General features: G+C 49.5%; 1 protein-coding gene across 3 annotated transcripts in view; it reads left to right on the forward strand.

Moving 5' to 3' along the window:
• The window catches only part of DLG5 (discs large MAGUK scaffold protein 5), a 109,278-nt gene that overhangs the window by 25,713 nt on the left and 64,477 nt on the right, over window positions 1-19,088 (forward strand). For all 3 annotated transcript variants that reach the window (XM_087824294.1, XM_087824296.1, XM_087824295.1), the window contains exon 2: window positions 15,004-15,072. In XM_087824294.1, coding sequence (XP_087680420.1) covers window positions 15,004-15,072 — 69 coding nt within the window. The remainder of the gene's footprint in view (window positions 1-15,003; window positions 15,073-19,088) is intronic.

Genomic DNA, 19,088 nt, shown 5'->3' on the forward strand with positions numbered 1-19,088 from the left:
TTTCTTTTTGCATCTCTTGCTTCTTTCCTGCCTCCCACATTTGTGCGGCTCTTTGCTGAATGTCGTGGTTCAGACATGGGTTGAACAGCTGGGAGAGATGGGACTGACTTTCAGCCTGTCTCAGCGATGCCCTTGGGTTTTGGACATTCCTGTGCTTTGAAGATATTCCTTATCTTTGGCTGCCTACCCCCTGGGGGCCTGTAGTGCCCCTCCCCATCATGTGTCCACTGAACCATGCCCCCACATATTTCCCCCTCAGGGCTAACTCCCATACCCGGTACCCCAAGACCTGGCCAGTTTACTCATATGACAAGTTCTAGACTTGTTCATTTGCCCACCTTTCTTCTCCTGCTCCCAAGTGTCAGAGGATACAATGCTTAGTGTAGAGGGATGAAATAGCCTGCCACTGACCCTGCCTGACCCCTTCCTGGGTCTGGAAGGTGAATCCTACAGTCTCCCAGCCTGGCAGGTGACCTGCGGAGCTTGGTAACTCGACACTGGTTTGCTAATTGTCTGCTGAGGTCACAGCTAGCCCTTGTCACTGCCCATCCACCAGCACCACAGTCTCCCAACTGGGCTAACTGGTTGAGCCACTGTTCTGGGCACTCATGGGAAACAAGTGGCCTTTGTGGTGAGCCGGTGGACAGAGTGGCCGTCAGCATGGGTGAGGTGGCTGCACAGACAGGCCTTCCAGGCTGGGCGGCGCCCAGGGAGCTGGGAGGCCCGCAGCAGACCCTGTACTTTTTGACGATGTGGGGCGCAGAGTGCACTGCTCCCTGCTGCTTGGTTGCTGTCGGAGGCAGTGTTTCCTACAGTTTTCATAGTGCCTGTGTCAGGAAGCTTCACTGGTTCTCCGCTTGGCCAAGGCCTGGGAGGTTACTGGTGGGTTGTGGCAATTCTGCATGGCTGGTTTTTTATCAGGTATCCTTGGGATGCAAACAGAGGGCAAGTGAGGCTTTTGGAGATTTGAAGGCAATTCTTTCTTAGTTATCTTGAAGGAATCTCTATATTCCCCCCAAACACATACTCCAAATGCACCACACATCATAAAAGACCATACACCTCAGAGGAACTGGGTAAATATGAGGTGACTTGGTTTAATTGTGTTTAACACATGGAGCTTGAGAGGAAGATGTATTTAGTAACAGGGGCTGGGATGGTCCTAGATGTCTTTGCCTCAGAATTTCATTTGCCTGACACACTTTGGTGTAAAGGTACATTTGGGCACAGACATATGTCTTTTGAGACTCTTTTAAGAGGCTCCAGTGAATGATCTTTGAATGAAAAACTGGCTGGCCCTTTAAAATGGTTCCAGAAAAACCTAGCCAGTGTGGCTCAGTTGGTTGAGCATTGTCCCATGCACCAGGAGGTCACCGGTTTGATTCCTGGTTGGAACACATGCTGGGTTTGCAGGCTCAATCCCCAGTGGGGGCGTGCAAGAGGCAGCCAATCAATGCTTCTCTCTCATCCATGTTTCTCTCTCTCTCCCCCCTTCCTCTCTCTAAAATCAATAAAAACATATTTAAAAAAATGGTTCCACAAGAATCAGTATTGTTAACTAAAACTGTCCAACATCTTTGCCTGCTGAATATTAGTAATACTTTTAACCCCCTCGTCTGATCGTTTCATATGGGAATTCTTTCCTCTGTCTTCACAGTTATGTTGCCCCACCCCCACCCCCTTGCAACTGCTTTTTGCAGCTCTCGGTTCTTTTCCTCCTTCCCACATTTGTCGCAGTTTTATGCTGAATATGGGTGGTGGTTCAGGCACGGTTAGAACAGCTGGGAGAGATGAACCTGGGGGGTGGGGGGGGGATATTCTTTAATACCATTTCCCTCTCCAGGACCTTGCAGGTCATCTGGAGGGAAGGTGTGCTAACTCAGCCTGGGGCATCCACGCAGGAGCTGCCGGAGAAGGGGGAAGGTGTCGCTTCCCTCTTCCCACGTGGGACCTTCTGAGGTCATTTCTCTGAGATTGACCCTGCGGGCCGAGCAAAGATGCTCCTGTCTGCATCTTGCCTCCTAGCATTCGGCCGGCTCTCCTTGCACTTTGTGTTCGCTTTGTTCTCTGGTGCTCCCGACCGCCCTCCTCACCCTCATCTCTCATCTCTGATGTAGTCACCATGGACAAGAAGCCCAGAAAATGAAAGAACAAGTTGTAGATTCAGAATGTTTGCCCCCAAGGAAAGTGCATGTTTGCACAAAATCCTGGGTGACAGTTCCATTTAAACAAGAAAGTGGGGCAGCCCAGGAAATATGAAAATTGGCACTTTGTTGGTCTGCAAGCCCGTGGTAGCTCGTGTCTGAGTCCTGTCTGTCAATAGAAACCCAAAAATCACTGACTAGCTGTGGGCAACTGTCTCCCCTGCTGCTGCAAAGCATATAGGCTGATGTCACCTCAGAGCCTGCTCCTCTGTCCCCCAAGGTCTCCTCTTTGTTTTTCCAAAATGGGATGATATGGAACGTGCTTTTAAAAATAAGCATTTTCTGAAGATGGCGTGGCTGGGATGGTTGGCCTTGGCAGCCTTACTCCTGCCCCATAAATTCCTTATCTCTTATCGGGTGATGAGACACTGGCAAGGGCTGCTTGTATTTTTTATTTTATTTTATTTTAGATCTTAATAGTCTTTCCAAATTTATTCCCTTGATCACTTATTTATTTGCACAGAGGTTGAAGATTCGCTACAATTCCTTAACCATGTTAACTTTTGTGTCCTTAAGAATAATTTTTTTTCTGATTATCAAAGTAGTGCTCATTTAAAAAAAAAAAGGAAGGAAGAGATTCCAGAACTATACATGATAGAAATCCTCAGTTCTCTTAAGTGTCTGCCAGGGGCCTGAGGCTGGGGAAGAAGGCATAGTGTTCTCAGACAGTAATCATCTGGGTGGGCTGGGCCATTCTGGGAATCACACTGTGGCTACTGGTGGGTGAGAGATGGGCAGAGGGAACAGGGTTTGGCTTAGAGGCAGCTCAGAAGTAGTTAAAGGTGCAGGGCGCATCTGATTGCAAGTCTAGCTGATTGATCCAGGGCTAGTTCCTTAACCTCTCTGAACTTCAAGGTCATTGTAAATTGTGGCTAATAGCAGCAGTAAATTGGAGTTAATTCCAGTCACTAATTAATTACAGTAAGCTTGCTAACCACTGACCACCATGAAACAGTGTTTCTGTTGGTGGACCGCCCTTAGGAACCACCCAGACCGGGAGTGGTGCGTGCCTCTGTCTTGTCCTCCGCAGTCATCGCTGATCCCTCGTGGGCTCCTTCCCTAATGAGCCAGGTGTGACCTCGAGTTCTTTAGCACTGTACTTGTACCTCAAGTAGTTATTAGAAGACATGGTAATCTCTTATGATGACCCTCTTGCCTTTTCTCGTCTGATCCCTGCCCCTCAATTCTGATGGGGAAACCAAAGCCAATCAGTTCCTTATGTTGACCAAATCAAACGTTTCTTTGCGTTCTGTGTCCTACCCCAGCATTTGGTGCAGCAGATGGGCCCCTCCAGCCACTCTATCCCATTGCCTTCTAGAAGATTTCATTCTCTTGTTCCTCCTCTCCCCCTGACTGGTCTTTCTGTGTCTCTTCAGAAATTCGTATTCCTTCTTCTGTCCTCATAGGTTGTATGTCCCAGGATTTTGTCCTGTGTATGCCTAGAACAGTATTTCCTGCATGGGTGCTGTTTAGGAAGTCCTAGCTCTGGCCCTCCCCCTTCCTTCCCTTTTTCTTACCCAGGGGCTTCAGGTTACCATTTAGTGACCCTGGGCTTGCACTCACATCCCTCAGGCTCTGCCGGTGACTCCCATATGGACTGGGTTAGCTTGAAATTTTCTCCCTAGTTCCGTCTGCACAGGGGTTTCCTCCCTCCTTCCCTCCCTCGCTCCCTCCCTATCCACCTGAGGACATGCTTTTTTTGATTTTATAGAGAGAGGAAGCAGAGAGAGAGAGAGAGAGAGAAAAACATCGATGTGAGAGTGAAACATCCATCGGTTGTCTCCGTGAACACGCCCCTGTCAGGGATTGAGCCCACAACTTGGGTATGTGCCCTGACCGGGAATCGAACCCTCAACCTTTTGGTGTCTGGAACGACACTCCAACCAACTGAGCCACCCTGGCTAGGGCTGCATAGGGATTTTCTTGAGCACATTTAACCTGAGTCCTTTTTGGTTTTGTTTTTTACTTTTGTGTCTGGTTTATTTCACTTAACTCAACCTGAGTCTTAATCTCATTCTCTCTTTACCTGGCCTTAAGCTTGCTTTCTCTGTTTACCAAAGTACATTCCCAGACACTACAGCCGAAACCACCAACCCCTTGCCCCACTCCTCCCCACCCATGGTCTCCTTTAGCTCATCCTCCCTTCTGCGCAGTCTCTTGTGTCCCCTCTCAGCCCACACTCCTTGACCAGTGGTTCAGGCGAGCTCTTGCAGGAGTATCCTAATGGTTTTCTTTACTTCCAGACCTTCCCTCTTTCCATCTTTCCTGTTCATAGTTGCTGGAGACAGTTTCCTGAAGCTCACTCCTGCTTTCTTATTCCTGTGCTCAAAACCTTGGACATTCTTGAGTCCCAGGGCTGAGGAGCTGGGGCTTTCGCTTGTAGGGACCGAAGTCCTTACAGGATTGTGTGAAGCTCATGGGGTTTGGACTGCCCTGAAGGCGCAGAGATTTTGTATAGTAACTAGAATGGAGAGAGAAGGAGATAAAGTTCTTTTTTTCTCCCCCACTTTGGATTTTTGAGTCCCAATTTTGTGTGTGTGTGTGTGTGTGTGTGTGTGTGTGTTAAACTACATATAACATAAAATTTACCATTTTTAAGTATATACTTCAGTGATATTAAATACATTTATAATGTGCTACCATCACCACCATCCATCTCCAGAACTCTTTTCATCTTGTAAAACTGAAACTATACCTATTAAACAGTAACTCCTCAATTCCCTCTCCCCACCCAGCCTCTGGTAACCACCATTCTGCTTTTCGTCTCCATGATTTTGACTAAGTATTTCATATAAATGAAATCAAACAGTATTTGTCTTTTTGTGACTGGCTTATTTCACTTAGCGTAATGCTCTAAGTTTACCCACGTTGTACAGTATGTCACATTGCCTACGTTATTAAGGCTGACTAGCATTCCAGTGCATGTGTAAACCGCATTTGGCTTACCCATTCACCTGTCAATGTGTACTTGTATCGCTTACATATTTTGAGTATTGTGAATAGTTCTGCTATGAACATGGGTGTAGGGATGTCTCTTTGAGATGCTGCTTTCATTGGTTTTAGGTAAATGCCTAGAAGTAGATTTATTGGATTATACGATAATACTGTTTTTGTGAAACTACCATATTAGTTTTCACAGTGGCTGTACCATTTTACATTCTCGCCAACGATGCCTAAGAGTCCCAGTTTCTTCACACGCTCACCCACATTTGTTGTTTTCTGTATTGTTCCTAAGAGGTTTGAGGTCGTGTCTCACTGTGCTTGTGACTTGCGTCTCTCTAATGACTGGTAAAGCTGAGCATCTTTTCGTGCGCTTGTTGGCTGTTTGAGTATCTTCTCTGGAGAAGTATAACTTATCTGAGCTACTTGCTTATTTTCGAATCAGGCTGTTTTTGTTGTTGTTGAGTTTTAGTTCTCTTTCTATCTGATATTAATCCCTTATCAATTCGTGATTTAAATATTTTCTCCTATTCTGTGTATTGCCTTTTTACTGTTGATAGTTTCTTTTGATGCCCAAATGTAAAAATTCTAATGAAGCCCAGGACGTCTATTTTTTTCTTTTGTCTCCTGTGTCTTTGGTGTCAAACCTAATAAATCATTGCCAAATGCAATGTCTTGAAGCTTTTGCCCTGTACTTTTCCTAAGAGTTTTGTAGTTCTAGCTCTTATCTGTAAGACTTGGATTCCCTTTGAGTTAATTTTCTGTGTGTGTGTGTCAGTCCTCACCTGGGGATATTTTTTCCATTGATTTTTTAGAGAGAGAGGGAGAGAGAGAGAGAGAGAGAGAGAGAGAGAGAGACATTAATTGATTGCCTCCTTCACGCTCCTCGACTGGGACTGGGGATTGAACCTGCAACCCAGATACATGCCCTTGACAGGGAATTGAACCTGTGACCCTTTGGTGTGCAACTGACACTCTAACCACTGAGCCACACTGCCCAGGGCTTGAGTTAATTTTTGTATATGGTGTTAGATAAGGCTCCAAATTCATTCTTTTGCATGTAGCTATCCAGTGTTCCCAGCATCGTTTCTTGAAAAGACTGTCCTTTCTTTATTGAATGGTCTTGGCACCTGTCAAAAATTATTTGACGATTTATGCAGAGGTTTGTTTCTGGTGTCTTGATTCTGTTTCATTGGTCTATATGTTGGTCTTTATGTCAGTGCCACACCATTTTGATTAATGTAACTTTGTAGTAAGTTTTGAAATCAGGAAGTGTGAGTCACTGGGCTTTCATTCTTCTTTTCCAAGCTTGTTTTGGCTATTTGGGATTCCTTGGGATTCATATTAAAATTAGGATGGATTTTTCTATGATTGCAAAACGTGATTGGGGTTTTGATAGGGGTTGCATTGATTCTGTAGATCACTTTGTGTGATATGGGAATTTTAACAAAGCCCTTGCTTTTTTATTCATTTCTTTGTGTTTGTTGTTTCTGTTTGTGTTTTGAGTAAGAGTAGAAAAAGAGATGGGATTTCTGGAAGAGAAGAGGCCAGTAGTAGAGTAGAGAGATAAAGGAAACCAGGAAGGATGAGCAGTGGAGTCAGGGAACAGTGAGACTTGGGTCTCCTGAGCTGGTTAGAGCTGGTTAGAGCGGTTCCTTTACAGTTAAAATGCACATTCAACGTCTGTTATTTTATTTGCTTGGTGCAGCAATCTGTGAACTACAGATAAAGACTTTTTATAGCCCAGTGTACAGATATGGAAACTGCGACTCAGAAAAATTATTTCCCCCCCCCTGGACATACATTAATAGTCAGCCAAACCAGGGAGAGCCCAGGTCCATCCAGCTCCTGATCCTGTGCCCTTTTCCCTGTGCAGAGTCACTTTGTAACCCCCACCCCTGTGGCAGGGTCTTCTTGGTGGGTTCAAACGGGGCAGAGTGAGGGAAGTGAGCACTTGTCCGTGATCCCAGAGTCCTGGAGGCACAAACTGAGTGGCCTTGGTGGGCAGTAATTTTCAAGGCACCACACAAAGCAGGTAAAGAGTGTGGTGGTGATGCTGGTGGAGGATGGGGCAGAAATAGCTCATTGCTGATGAAGATGAAACCTTCCCTTTGCAGGGCCCTCTTGGGCCTTTGTGGACTCAGTGTTCCTGACCTGTCCAGCCTGGGTGGTCATGTCCTTGTGCCCTTTCTAGCTCATGCCCTGAGACGTGGGCTGTTCCCTGAGCTGTCATTTCCTCTGGCTGACTCCTCAGCTTACCCTGATCCGAGATTAATGAAAAGTGGCCGTTTGGGGGATGATGTGGCATTAAGGGGACAGTGGGAGGGAGACATCTTTTGCAGCTCTTTGCATTCAGTCGGATCATCGGAATTGTGATCAGGTTCCCCAAACCCCATTGGTTCATTCTATTTCCTGCTGCCTTCTAAGCCAGGATGGAAATATTTATCCAGTTTGTTCCAGAGATTGTACTAGTCTCCCCTGGGTGGACCAGGATTAGCTGATGGTGGGAGGAGTGACCCGGTTGGAGGGGTTGAAGCCAGGAGCAGAGGACAAGGCTGGCAGCTGAGGTGCAGCGGAGGTCACTAGAACCCAACTTTCTTCCCTCTCTTCCTTTCCACTGTTGGAAAAGGTAACCTCGGCCACAGTGCTGAATGCCGGCCAGTAAGCCACCTCCTGGCACAGCTGCTTCTCAGAGTTACTGCCGTCGTGAGTCCTAGATGCTTCTCACCTGAACACTGTCATTGAGCAAGGGTGTGACTGTTCATGTCCTCTGCTGTCCATCGGGACAAGGAACTGGTGCGTTTCAGTTTTCCTGGTCTTTTTGGAAAGGAGGTAGTACAGACTTAGTGAGTAAGAGCTGTGTTTGAACCTGGACCCACCACTTACTAGCTTTGTGGTTTGGGGCAAGTTACTTGGTCTCTCTGATCCTGTATTTTGCCATCTAGAAAATGAGTTGTCAATAGTCTGTTTCTCACAGGGTTGTTAAGAGGATTAAATGAAATAGTCCTTATAAATAGTGCTTTCCTGTGACAAGTACTCAATAAATGTTAGCTGCCCTAAGTAGTCAGAGTGTGGTAGTACATTGAAGAAAAACCTGAGCCAGAACATCTAAAGTACTTACCGTATGTTGATGGCTCTCCCTAGCACTCCCGGGATCATTTTCGTCAGTCTCTTTGATGCCCAGGAAAGTCCAGGGAGTAGGTGGAGTTCAGGTACAGTTTGATCAGAAGTCAGGAGGGTTGTGTGTCCATCCTACCATCACCATGAAACATCCTGGGCGTATCAGCCCACCTCCAAGCACCGCCCCCCCCAGGCCTTTGTGTCCAGTTCCTTCACCTGGCCGGTTGGCTCTCCTTCAGCCTCACTGCCTGCTCCTCCTTTGCCATCCGTGCTAATTCCTCTTTTCACCCTCAGTCCCAAGTGCTCAGGGTTTATTTCTTGGGCCTCTCTACTGCCCTCCCTGTCCACACTCCCTCCTTGGCTTATCCCATCAAGACTCATTGCTTTAAATGCTGAGCATGTGCTGACATTTCCCAAGTGATAGGTGGAGCCCCAGCCTCACCCCTGCACGTCAGACCATATATCCAGCTGCTTATCGGATATGTCTACGTGGGTGTCTGTAGTTACCTCAAATAAAACTTGACCAAACATGAACTCATGATTCCCCATCTCCCTCCCCTCAACTCTTCCTACTCCATCCTTCCATTTCCAGGCTGAGACCTTGGAGTCATTCTTAACATCTCTTTCTTTCCTATTCCACATTTAGTCTGTCAGTAGACCCTTTCAGCTTTCCCTCTAAAATATCCAGCCCTTCTCACCAGCTGTGCTCTTACCACCCTTTTCCTAGCCACCAGCACAGCTCCCTTGGATCATTGCATTTGCTGTCTGGCTGGTTTCCCTGCTTCCACCCTTCTCATGCTGTGAACAGTATATAATGCAGCAGCCAGCGATCCTGGTAAAATGTAAGTCAGATCATGTCTCTCCTCTACTCGAAAACTTGTAGCGGTTTCCATCGGAACTCAGTAAACTCAATGCCCTCTTATGGCCAGCAAGGTCCTGCTTGAGTCCACTATGCAATCCCCACACAGATTTCACTTGCACACCTCAGAGTTACCTGGGAAATGGACACCCCATTTACCACCCCCATTCACTTTAGAAGATGAACTACTGGTCCTTATAATGGCCACAAAAAGTGGGAAATAAGCATCATTACTATGATATTTTAGCAAGTTCATTATTCTTGTTCCAAATTTTTGCAGAGTTGCAGCTATTTCTGAGTTAGGGAGAAATAATATTAACTTACAAACCTGATACTTTGGGGGGTGGCTATGCATGCTAACGGTGAATCTTCGCCTGACCCAAAGATAACAGCAGGCCTCCACTGTGTCACCAGCCTAGGGGTATCCCTTGGGGGAAGGTGATTGGTACACCCTGAGCTGTCTGTGTAGGGTGCATGAAGCAGGACTCCCTTGGTTGATGCCCCAGCCTCTGTGGCTGCTCCATTCCAGGGCCATAGTCACCCATACCTCCATGAAATGTTGGGGCTTGTGGCCTCCAAGTTTGGGTCTCAGTGACAAGCCTTGGGCCATGGTTTTCAAGGGAAGGAGGCTGTGGCCCTAGCATGCCCTGAACCCTGGTTCTGCGAGAGGGTTTCTTAGCATCCAGAGGAACCCACCCTCCGAGCATGTCCCAAGGTCCTCTTGAGTGAGCGTGCCCATGCTCTGGGGCCAGCCTCTGCACTCAGCATGGACAAGGGCATCGGGGTGGGCAGGATGTAACAGCACAAGTCAGTGCCATGAGACCATGGCTCCTTGGCCCCTCTTTTCTCCCACATTTAGTTCCTATGCTCAGCTCAGCTCACAGTGCCTATTGAGTGTCCTCTTGGTGTGGGGAGGAGGGCAGGGAGGGGACAAGCTCACTCTGGGGGGAATCCAGGCTGGAAGGCCCTGGGCCAGGCTGTTCCTGTTCTGAAACTTTACATTTGAACAGGGTGACAGGTTCTGCCTGTCTCCCATCCAGGCTGATCTGGCTTCTTAGGTGGTTATTCAAGTCCATTGTCCTCCAGGGCCAGCTCCAGACCCCTTCCTCCATGAAGTCTCCCTTGACTGCTCTTCCACCTTCAGAGCCAGGCAGCAGCATTATGTAGAGGCATCAGGAGTGCAGGATTTGGGCTAAACTGCCTGGGTTTGTATCCTACTCACCCCCTTCCTCCCTAGTAGCTCTGCCATGACCTTAAGCAAGTTACTTAATTTTTCTAACCCTTAGTTTCCTCCTCTGTGAAGTGGGGCTAATGACAGCCTCAGGGTTGACGTGGGGACTCACCAAGACAAGCTTGCACAATGCTTGCACATCAGACACTAATGGTTAGTGAGGCTCAGATAGCCCAGCAGTTGTCATGTGAACCGTGTGACCTCGTCATGCTAGTACAGCTTTCACCTTAGGTCATCAAGGATTGAGGGCTGTTGGAAGTCTGGTTTGACCATAAGAGCAGTAGCTAACACTTAGAGTGCTGGCTGTGCAGGTGCTGCTTCAAGCCCTTCCCAATTGCCTCAGTTGATCCCCTGTGAGGTAAGTACTCCTATTATCCCATTTTACAGATAAGCACATGGAGTCTGGGAGAGCCTGAGCGACTTACCTGAGGGCAGAGCTGCTAAGTAGCAGAGTTGGGGGTTGAACCCAGGCTGGCTGGCGCCCCATGAATATTCTATATTCTAGTCATTACTGCCTTGATTGACAGATGAGGGCCCCAGGCTCAGAGTGGAGAGGGGACTTTTGCAGAGTCTTCCAGCTGGCAAGCACCCTCTGCAGCCCCAGCTTCTCTTCTTTCCACCAGATCTGGCTAGTGCCTTGCAGGGCTCAGCACTCATCGGGAACCTCGTGGACCCGTGAGCCCTCTGTCACCTGTGTGCCGGCTGTGATTCCTCAGGTGTGAGCTAGGAGAGGGTACCAGGGTAAGGCAGGTGGCCTGGTGGTGACCCCCACCCCGAGACCAGGCAGTATGTCCACTGTTCCACAGAGCCCTGAGGGGATGGTAGCTTGCCTTCTCCTTCTCCCTCCTCAGGTGGTTTTGGGGAGAGGTTGAGCACATCCTCAGGTCATGTCATTGGGCCAGCTTCTGTCCTTGCGCTCAGGGAGGACTATGTGCTGAAGGCCGGAACACGTCTCTCAGCTTTCACAGAGGGAAAGTGTGAGTCACCGGGGCTTCGACATGCTCCAGGTGAATGGAGGGCTGTGTGAGGGATGAATTTCTGTCTCTCTTGGGCCCCACAGGCTGGTTATCGTTAGTGTGATTTTACTGGAAGTTCTTTTCAAGTGGTCTCCGTGACCCCATGGGGCTGAGTCACAGAGTAAACACAATTAGCAGGGGCCCGAGGTGCTCTTGGGAAGGACCCAGGCAATGTGCGGCCCAGGCCCGGCCCAGAGTTTGCCAGCTGTCTCCCAGGGCTTCTGCCTTGACTTCCATTTGCGTTCACCTGCTGGCTCTGGTCAGCCTTGGTACCCTGCATTCATTCCCTCTGTGGGCCAGTGCCCCCCTTAATGTGCCCAGTTAGAACCTGCACTTGTACCTGGCCTCAAGGTAATCCTGTGCAGTCAAGAACCCCTCTCTGTTCCCCACGGTCATGAACACCTGGGCCCGTGCTCTGCCTTCCTTTGCTGGAAACTTTTCCAGATCATCCAGCTTCCTCTGGTTCCTCTTGGGACCTCTGCACAGGTGTGCGCGAGATTGCGGGAGCGTCCGGAGTGGTGGTGCTTGCTGTCCTGTGGGTGTGGGGGGTGGGTGGCAAGGGAGTGGGGCAGTTCAGTTGGGGAGCTGGTTCGTCTGGGCCTCTCCTTGAGGTGGGGGTTGTGCCGCAGGTTTCAGAGCAGGTGGGGTGGTGGAGGTGCCTTCGACATGGCTGAGACTGAGGGGCTGTGATGGGCAGAGCTGTGCCTGTGAGACAGAACTCCCATTGGCCTCAGATTCGATTGTGAAACCCCAGAGGTAGATGACGCTTGACACCCGCCTCTCAGAAGCACCGGCTTGGAAAGGGTGCCGCGTGACTTTGGAGGAGAGAGACTCCTTTGCCTTTTCCCGAAAGTCCTGACCACACAAGGCTTTTTAAGACCACAATAGCCGCAGAGACAAAGCATGACCAAGACAATGTCGTCTTCAGGCCCTTTCTTCCCCCTGAATGACGTCTAAGGCCCTGGGAACATTGTAAAAGCTGGGCCCTGTCCAATTTTAATCGCTCCCTGCGGGCCCCCACCCCTAGCTCCCGGGAGCCTTGCCAGCTGACTTGGGGGTGGTGATGCCCAGAGATGCAGACAGAGATGTCACACCGTCCCTGGGTCAGGCCCCAGAGCTCCGCCAGGACTTGGGGACTGGGAAGAGGAACAGAATGTGTTGGTTGGCCAGTTGACTCCCCCAGCGAGGGCGGGAGATGGGCGGAGGGAGAGAAGGCCTTCTGCCAAGTTTAATTAACAGTGGAAACGCGCCCCGGGGAGGAGGGAGAGATCTGAGGGGGAGGGGCGGTTTACTGGAAGATGGGCACGGTTGGTGCCAGCAGCCAGAAAGCATCGAGGCGTCCCGCAGGGAGCGTCCCCCGGGGCGCGGGATTGGTTGGGCTCACAGATCTTGGAGGTGTGAGTGGGAGAGTTTATTATGCCCGAGTTTCTGAGTTGGCGTCTTTTGAAAACAGTCCACCAACCTACCAGTCGGCTGGCCTTCCTTGCCCCCATAAACATAAGAAATAATTGAGAAACGGTGATTGAGTTAAAGATAGGCGTTGTGTCCCACTTGCCCTTTGAAGATATCAGTGGATTGATTGCCTGAGCTGCATCTGACTGGATTTCATGGATCTTTACATAACACTTAATGTTTATGATCTGGGAAGAGATGAGTTGAGAAGTTTGTGATGCTCATCGTTTAAAACGAAAACGCAGAGATGTTGAATGTTCAGTAAAATGAATAGTGGGGGATGGACTTGAAATACAGGGGGTAAGTCACTGAACATTGCTGCTCATTTTTCAGTGGGACCCAGGAACTTCAGGGCTAGTGGGGTTTTCTGGCTCTAGCTCCCTTCTGGTGACGCGCAGGTGCCCTCGGATGTCCCTGCCAGGTGCGCCCGGGGGTGCGGACTGTTCAGCCATCCTGCCCTGCGGCTCCCTCCACATTTCCCTGCTGTCCCAGCTCTGCTGCTGGAGGCCAAACACCTCGAATCCTTTCTGACAGTCCTAGTTGAAGACAAAACACCTGCCCAGTCCCCAAACCATTCTCTTCCATCCACGCGAGACACCTGCGGGTTCTTCAGAGGTTCTCCCAGAATGTAATCCTGAGGCCACTGGACTCTCCTGGCCACTGTCCTAGTTTCTGCCATTACCAGAGTCCCCTTTCCTTCTCATTTCTCTCTCCTTTCATCGCTTTTTCAGGTGGGCACATCTGCTAGCTCACCTGCACATGGTCACACCCGGTTGTCTGTCTCTCTGCCCTCCATGTGTGGTCTTCATCTCCTCCCCCCAAATCTTCCCCCTCCCCTGGGGCCTCTCCTGTCCCCTGCCACCCTCCCATGGTGTCCCTCCTCTCCTCCCTCTTTCTGTCTACTCCCATCTCACTTTTCTTTCCCTTCTGAGGATGTGTTGCATGGATGGGATGGCTAGTCAAGAATTGAGATGGGAGAGAACCCCTTAAACTTGGCCCCCACATTTCCAGTTCTGGAGCCCAAGATCTCATTAGTTCTTGGCCGCTGTCTGACACTCAAGTCCTGAGGCTTATTCAAAGGCTTTATTGCTAAAATCCCATCTTGGGCTCACCCACCATGCCCAGTACACACACCTCTTCACTGAAGTTCTTTTGGTTCTGAGAACAAAACTTTGCATTCCTCCCATTATCTTGTTTTCATTGACCCACCATCTCGGCATGTTGTGCTTTTTTAAACTCCCAGTTTCGTCTCTGAGTGTGTTCGTCCCCTTGCCTGTGTGTCACCCATAGTCTTGGTAAGCAAAGCATACCTGTTTCCATTAATCAGTGGAGAATGTCATCACTGAAGTGGGACAAGGGAAAGGGCCTCGTAATCCGACTGGCTGAACCCTTCATTTTACAGACCAGGACACAGTTTCAGAAAACTGAAGTGGTTTGCTCAGCATCACTGAGCTACTAGCACGTGGACACGAGCTGTGTTCAGAAACTGGGTTTCCTGGCCCAGAGGCTTTTCCTGATGCCAGGAGGGTAATATCCTGTCTTTGAAAATATTTGAATTCACACCAAACCATGGTGGTTGTGTGTCTATAACCGGGGGTTGGCAACATTGTGTCGACAAACAACAGCAACAACAAAACGTGCCACTCCCTGGCTTCCACAGCAGTGTAATTGCTCATAATTTGATGAGTAACTTTTAATAAGGGAGTAGACACTGACTAAATTATCAAGGACTGAGCTTGAATACAACAGTTAGAAACTAATAACAGAATAGACAGGCTGAAAAAACCAAATAGTTCACAGACGTTTAATTTATGCTCTGTTACCCTCTGCATGGAAGCCAGAATCATACTGATACAAATCTGTAGGGAATCCCCAGACTTCGTTTTAACCTGGGGCGTGTTGCTCCCCGGCCAAGGCCCAGTAAGAAGCCAGCCGACTGATTCCAGGTTCTGCTCTGCCCGTATGTGGATCAGTCTTCAGGGCTGGAGGGTGGTGGCAGGTGACCAGTCCCTGTTGCCTGCCCCTCCCCTGCCTGGCCCTGGGTTCGGTTTTTGGTCTCTGGTGCAGCGCGGGGTCTCAGCCTGGCAGTGACCGCAGATCAGTTGCTCTGACAGTGGTCTGCAGTATAGATAGGAGACCCCTTTGGGGTTAGTAACAAATGGTCTCCCTTTCTGTCCCCAGGCTCCACCTACAGCGTCTTGTCGATCATGCCCTCAGACTCAGAAAGCAGCAGCTCCCTCAGCAGTGTGGGTGAGTACCCCTTTCCAGGGACCCCTCCTTCCCGGAGGCCACTGCGCTGGCCAGGTCTGGGCGCGAGCCAGGGCAGCCCTGGGCTCATGGGCTGCGAAGTGGGCCCTCGCCTTTCATATTGCTTCTGGGTTCATCTTCTGTTGACATTCACATCATCTCCCATTCACGTTTTCTCTTATCAGCAGTATGTTGTCTTAATGGGTGAGGGCAGAAATCCGGCTCCGGTGGTAGAAGGGAGGTGGGTGCTGGGGAGGCACCTGTTTTGCTGTTCCTTCACTCTCAGGGCATAGGACTTCTCAGTGAGCCCCCCTTCCCCCGCCCCTGCCAAGGCCACCCATCCATGAGACTGGTCCCTTTGGGGACTGTCCTTTGTAAGCAGGAACAGCCCAAGGGGTTGTTGCCGTGGGGACAGGAGTAGCCGGTCCATGCTGACATGGATGTGTTTCCAGAAGCACTTAGTGTAGACCAACCCTGCTTTCACCTCAATGAGGAGGTCCCAGCAGGAAGACTGTCGTAGTCTCCCCGCTTTCCCCACTGCTGTGCCACAGGCCTTCTCTTTAATGCCCCTGGTGCGTTTTTGAAGTCCTGATCTGATCTGGAGGGATGGGGACACCTTCAGTGGTGAGTCCTGGAGTTTTGGGTTTGAAAGGGCTCACAGAGATCTTTTGGTCCATTGATTTGGTTTTCTTTCATGTAGACAGATGGGGAAATTGCCACTCAGGGAGGGGAGTCTCATGCCAGAGATTCCAGAACTCTCCAGGGGCAGACCTTTCGGGTGTTCTCTGGCTGACTGAAGACCACCTCAGTGCACCAGAAGAGGGCTTGGGATGTAGTGGTGAACGGGCAGGTGTGGTCCCTGTGCTTGTGCATCTTAGGGTCTATGGGGGAGATAGTTAAGTGAGTCAGTACAAAAAGTGAGGTCAGAGTGATCTGAAGGGAAGACAGGTACAGTAGGGACACTGAGTCATTTCCTAGGGCTGCCATAGGAAGTACCACAAACTGAGTGGCTTATACAACAGAAAGATTCTCGCCCAGTTCTGGAGGCCAGAAGTCTGAGATCGAGGTGCTGTGTTGGCAGAGCCACGCCCGCTCTGAAGGATCCAGGGGAGGGTCTGTTCCAAGCCTCTCTCTCTCTCCTGGCTTTTGCCAATTGCAGGCCGTCTTTGATGTTCCTTGGCTTGTAGATGCATCGCCCAGTCTGTCTGAGCCTTCATGCTCACATGGTGTTCTCTCTGTGTATGCGTCTCCAGATTCCTCCTCTTAGAAAGGACACCAGTCGTATTGGTTTAAGGGCCCTCCCTGCTCGTCCACTGTGACCTCATCTTAATTTGATCATATGTAAAGACCATATTTCCAAATAAGGTCACATCCACATTTACTAGAGATTAGAACTTGAGCATCTTTTTGGAAGACACAGTTCAGCCCCTCACAGGCTCCCTCATCCTGTGTAGGGTTCAGGGAGAACTCTTCTGGGACCATAATTCAGAGCTGCTGAGTCTCTATCACTTCATTGATTGCGTGGTGGGATTTTCAGAATTTTGAACTTGGGCCTGGCTTTCGGGAAACCTGTGGAGTGGTGCAGTCAGGATAAGGAGAGTGATAGGTGGGGCTTTTGTAAAACTGAACTGTTTGAGCCCTGAGTGTATAGTTCTTGCCTCATGCTTCACCCTTTTCCAGCTTTCTGTTTCCTTGGGAGCCAGGTAGAATGATCTAATTTACTCAGTTCACTTTGACATTTCAAGGCTTAAGCCAGTACCTTTTGTAGGAGTATTTGCATTTTAAAAGGGGGCTCCAGAGAGAGGTCTTGCTTTAACTGCAGCAAGCATTGCTAATGGTGGGATTTTGAGCCAGAGCAAGAGGTGTATTCTCCTGCAGTAGACCTTCCCATGCTGGGGAAGATGCCTCCTGTCAGTAACCCACCATGTAGTTGTCCTCACACTGGTGGCCCTTGGGATGGAGGGGTCAGCAGTGTCCCCAGATATGTGTTAGCAGGCAGGCAGAGAGCAGGGCTGTGTCCAGATCTTGAATGCTGTAAGTCCGGATGGTATCCCTTCAGGTCGAACCCTCTTAAGTCCACTGGGAACCAAGTTTTGCTTTTCTCACTTTTCTGCTTGCCAGTGATATTGTCCTTGGGGTGACTAGCTCCCTTTTTTCACAGGCTGACTTGAATGTCCTCATGGCTGCAGCAGTGGGGATTACTTACTCACACGGCCTTAAGCAATAAAGAAATGTGTGATCTTACATAGCAAGAAGCTCCGTTGGGCCGAGTACGTCAGAATGTGACTCTGTGCTCCCTGTGTGGTGACCTCTCCGTGTGGTGTCCTCCCCCTCAGGCTGATGGCTGGGGAGCCATGGCAACAGCAGCAGTTCCAGCCACTACATCCTAACAGTGTCCCGGGCTCTCATGTCCATTATGGGAGCCACAGGCCACAAGTGGCTTTTACATTCAAAATTATTTAAATGAAATAAAATTTCTAGTTTCAGCAGTGACACTAGATACATTTCAAGTGCTCTCTGGCCACCTGTGGTTAGTGGCTACCGTACTGGGCAGAGCAGATAAAAGAACATCTCTGTTGTCACAAGCAGTCTAGAGGACCAGAGGGTGGTCTCCTCTAGTGTCTGCTTATGAGCAGAGAAGCCTTCCCCGGACTCCCCCAGCAGTCTCCTCTCACTGAGCACAACTGAGTTGCTTGTCTGTGTCCAAACTGGTGGCTCACCCAGGGTGGGTCCCTGGACCAGCAGCGCTCAGGTACCTGCTACATCAGACGCTCTGAGCTTGGGGTCCAGCACCCACATGTAATAGCCCTCCTGGTTTGAGCTAGGCTGGCCTAACCTAAGCCCTGGCAAGAGAGCTGGAGTGTCTGGGGCTGGCTTGGAGCAGCCCCTTGGTGTGGAATGAATGGTGGGGTCAGCCATGGGACCACTGCAGTGCCTCCTGGAGAATTCCTCCTGGCTCTGCCTTTATCTAGTGACAGGCAGCTCTCCCTTTCCCGGGAGGCACTGATAAGTTAGGTGGCAACCAGCTGTTTTTGTTTGTTTATGGTCTTTCTCCATGAACCTAAGGAAACAAAGAACATTTGGGAAAAAAATGGCAAGTTACATTTAGCATAAGAGAGATTGGTAGATGAAGCCTTGAGTACATTGCGTTTTCTTCCTGACGGCTAGTGCCTGGCCGGCTCCCCTGGTTAGCGTTAGATCCTTAGGTGGTCTGCTCCCTTTCAGCTCTCCAGCTTGACCCTACTAACAACTCCTTTGCCAACTAATGGTCTTAAAGGCTGCAGTGTCTTTCTGCTGAGGCCTCTCCAGGCAGTTTTCATCAGCTGAGTGCGTGTGGCTTCTTTGAGGCCCTCCCCCATCCATGTAGTAACCTGCGCCACTGGGAGGTCCCAGGGATCTCCCAGGGATTGCACACTAGTTTCAGGCAATCTGTATTTTTTCTTCCCCATTTATCTCAGTGCAAAATCTGGTGCCTTTTATTTCTCCTCTTGAATAACTGGGGAAGTTTTAAGAAGAGATATTCCTGGGTGGCATTTATAAAATGAAACTTAAATTTCTTGCAAATTAAAGTAACAAGAGATTTCTCATTGAACAGAGAGCTCTCCTGGCTTGTTGGCAGAACAGAGAGCTGAGAGCTTCCTTCATCTCCCAGGGAAGATTTCTTGAAAGCACAGCTTCTGGTTGACAGGGAAGGTGGAGGCAGGGCTGCACCCCGACTCCTTGTGCCCTCTGACCCTTCTTTGGTCAAAACAAACATGTATTTCTCACAGTCTGGAGCCTGGGAGGTCCAAGATCAAGGTAGTAAGGCAAACTTGGTGTCTGGTGGGGCTTATTTCCTGGTTCAGCGATGGCGCCTTCCCACTGGAACCTCACGTGGCAGAAGTCGGGAGAGAGTTCTCTGGGCGAGGCTCCTTTATGATACATTAATCCCATTCTTGAGAGCTCCAACCTAATCACCCCAAAGCCCCTGTCTCCTGATAGCACACCTTGGGGGTTGGGATTTCAACATAGAAATTGGG

This window comes from Miniopterus natalensis, chromosome 14 (genome assembly GCF_054644295.1).
Source record: "Miniopterus natalensis isolate mMinNat1 chromosome 14, mMinNat1.hap1, whole genome shotgun sequence".
Taxonomy (NCBI): Eukaryota; Metazoa; Chordata; class Mammalia; order Chiroptera; family Miniopteridae; genus Miniopterus; species Miniopterus natalensis.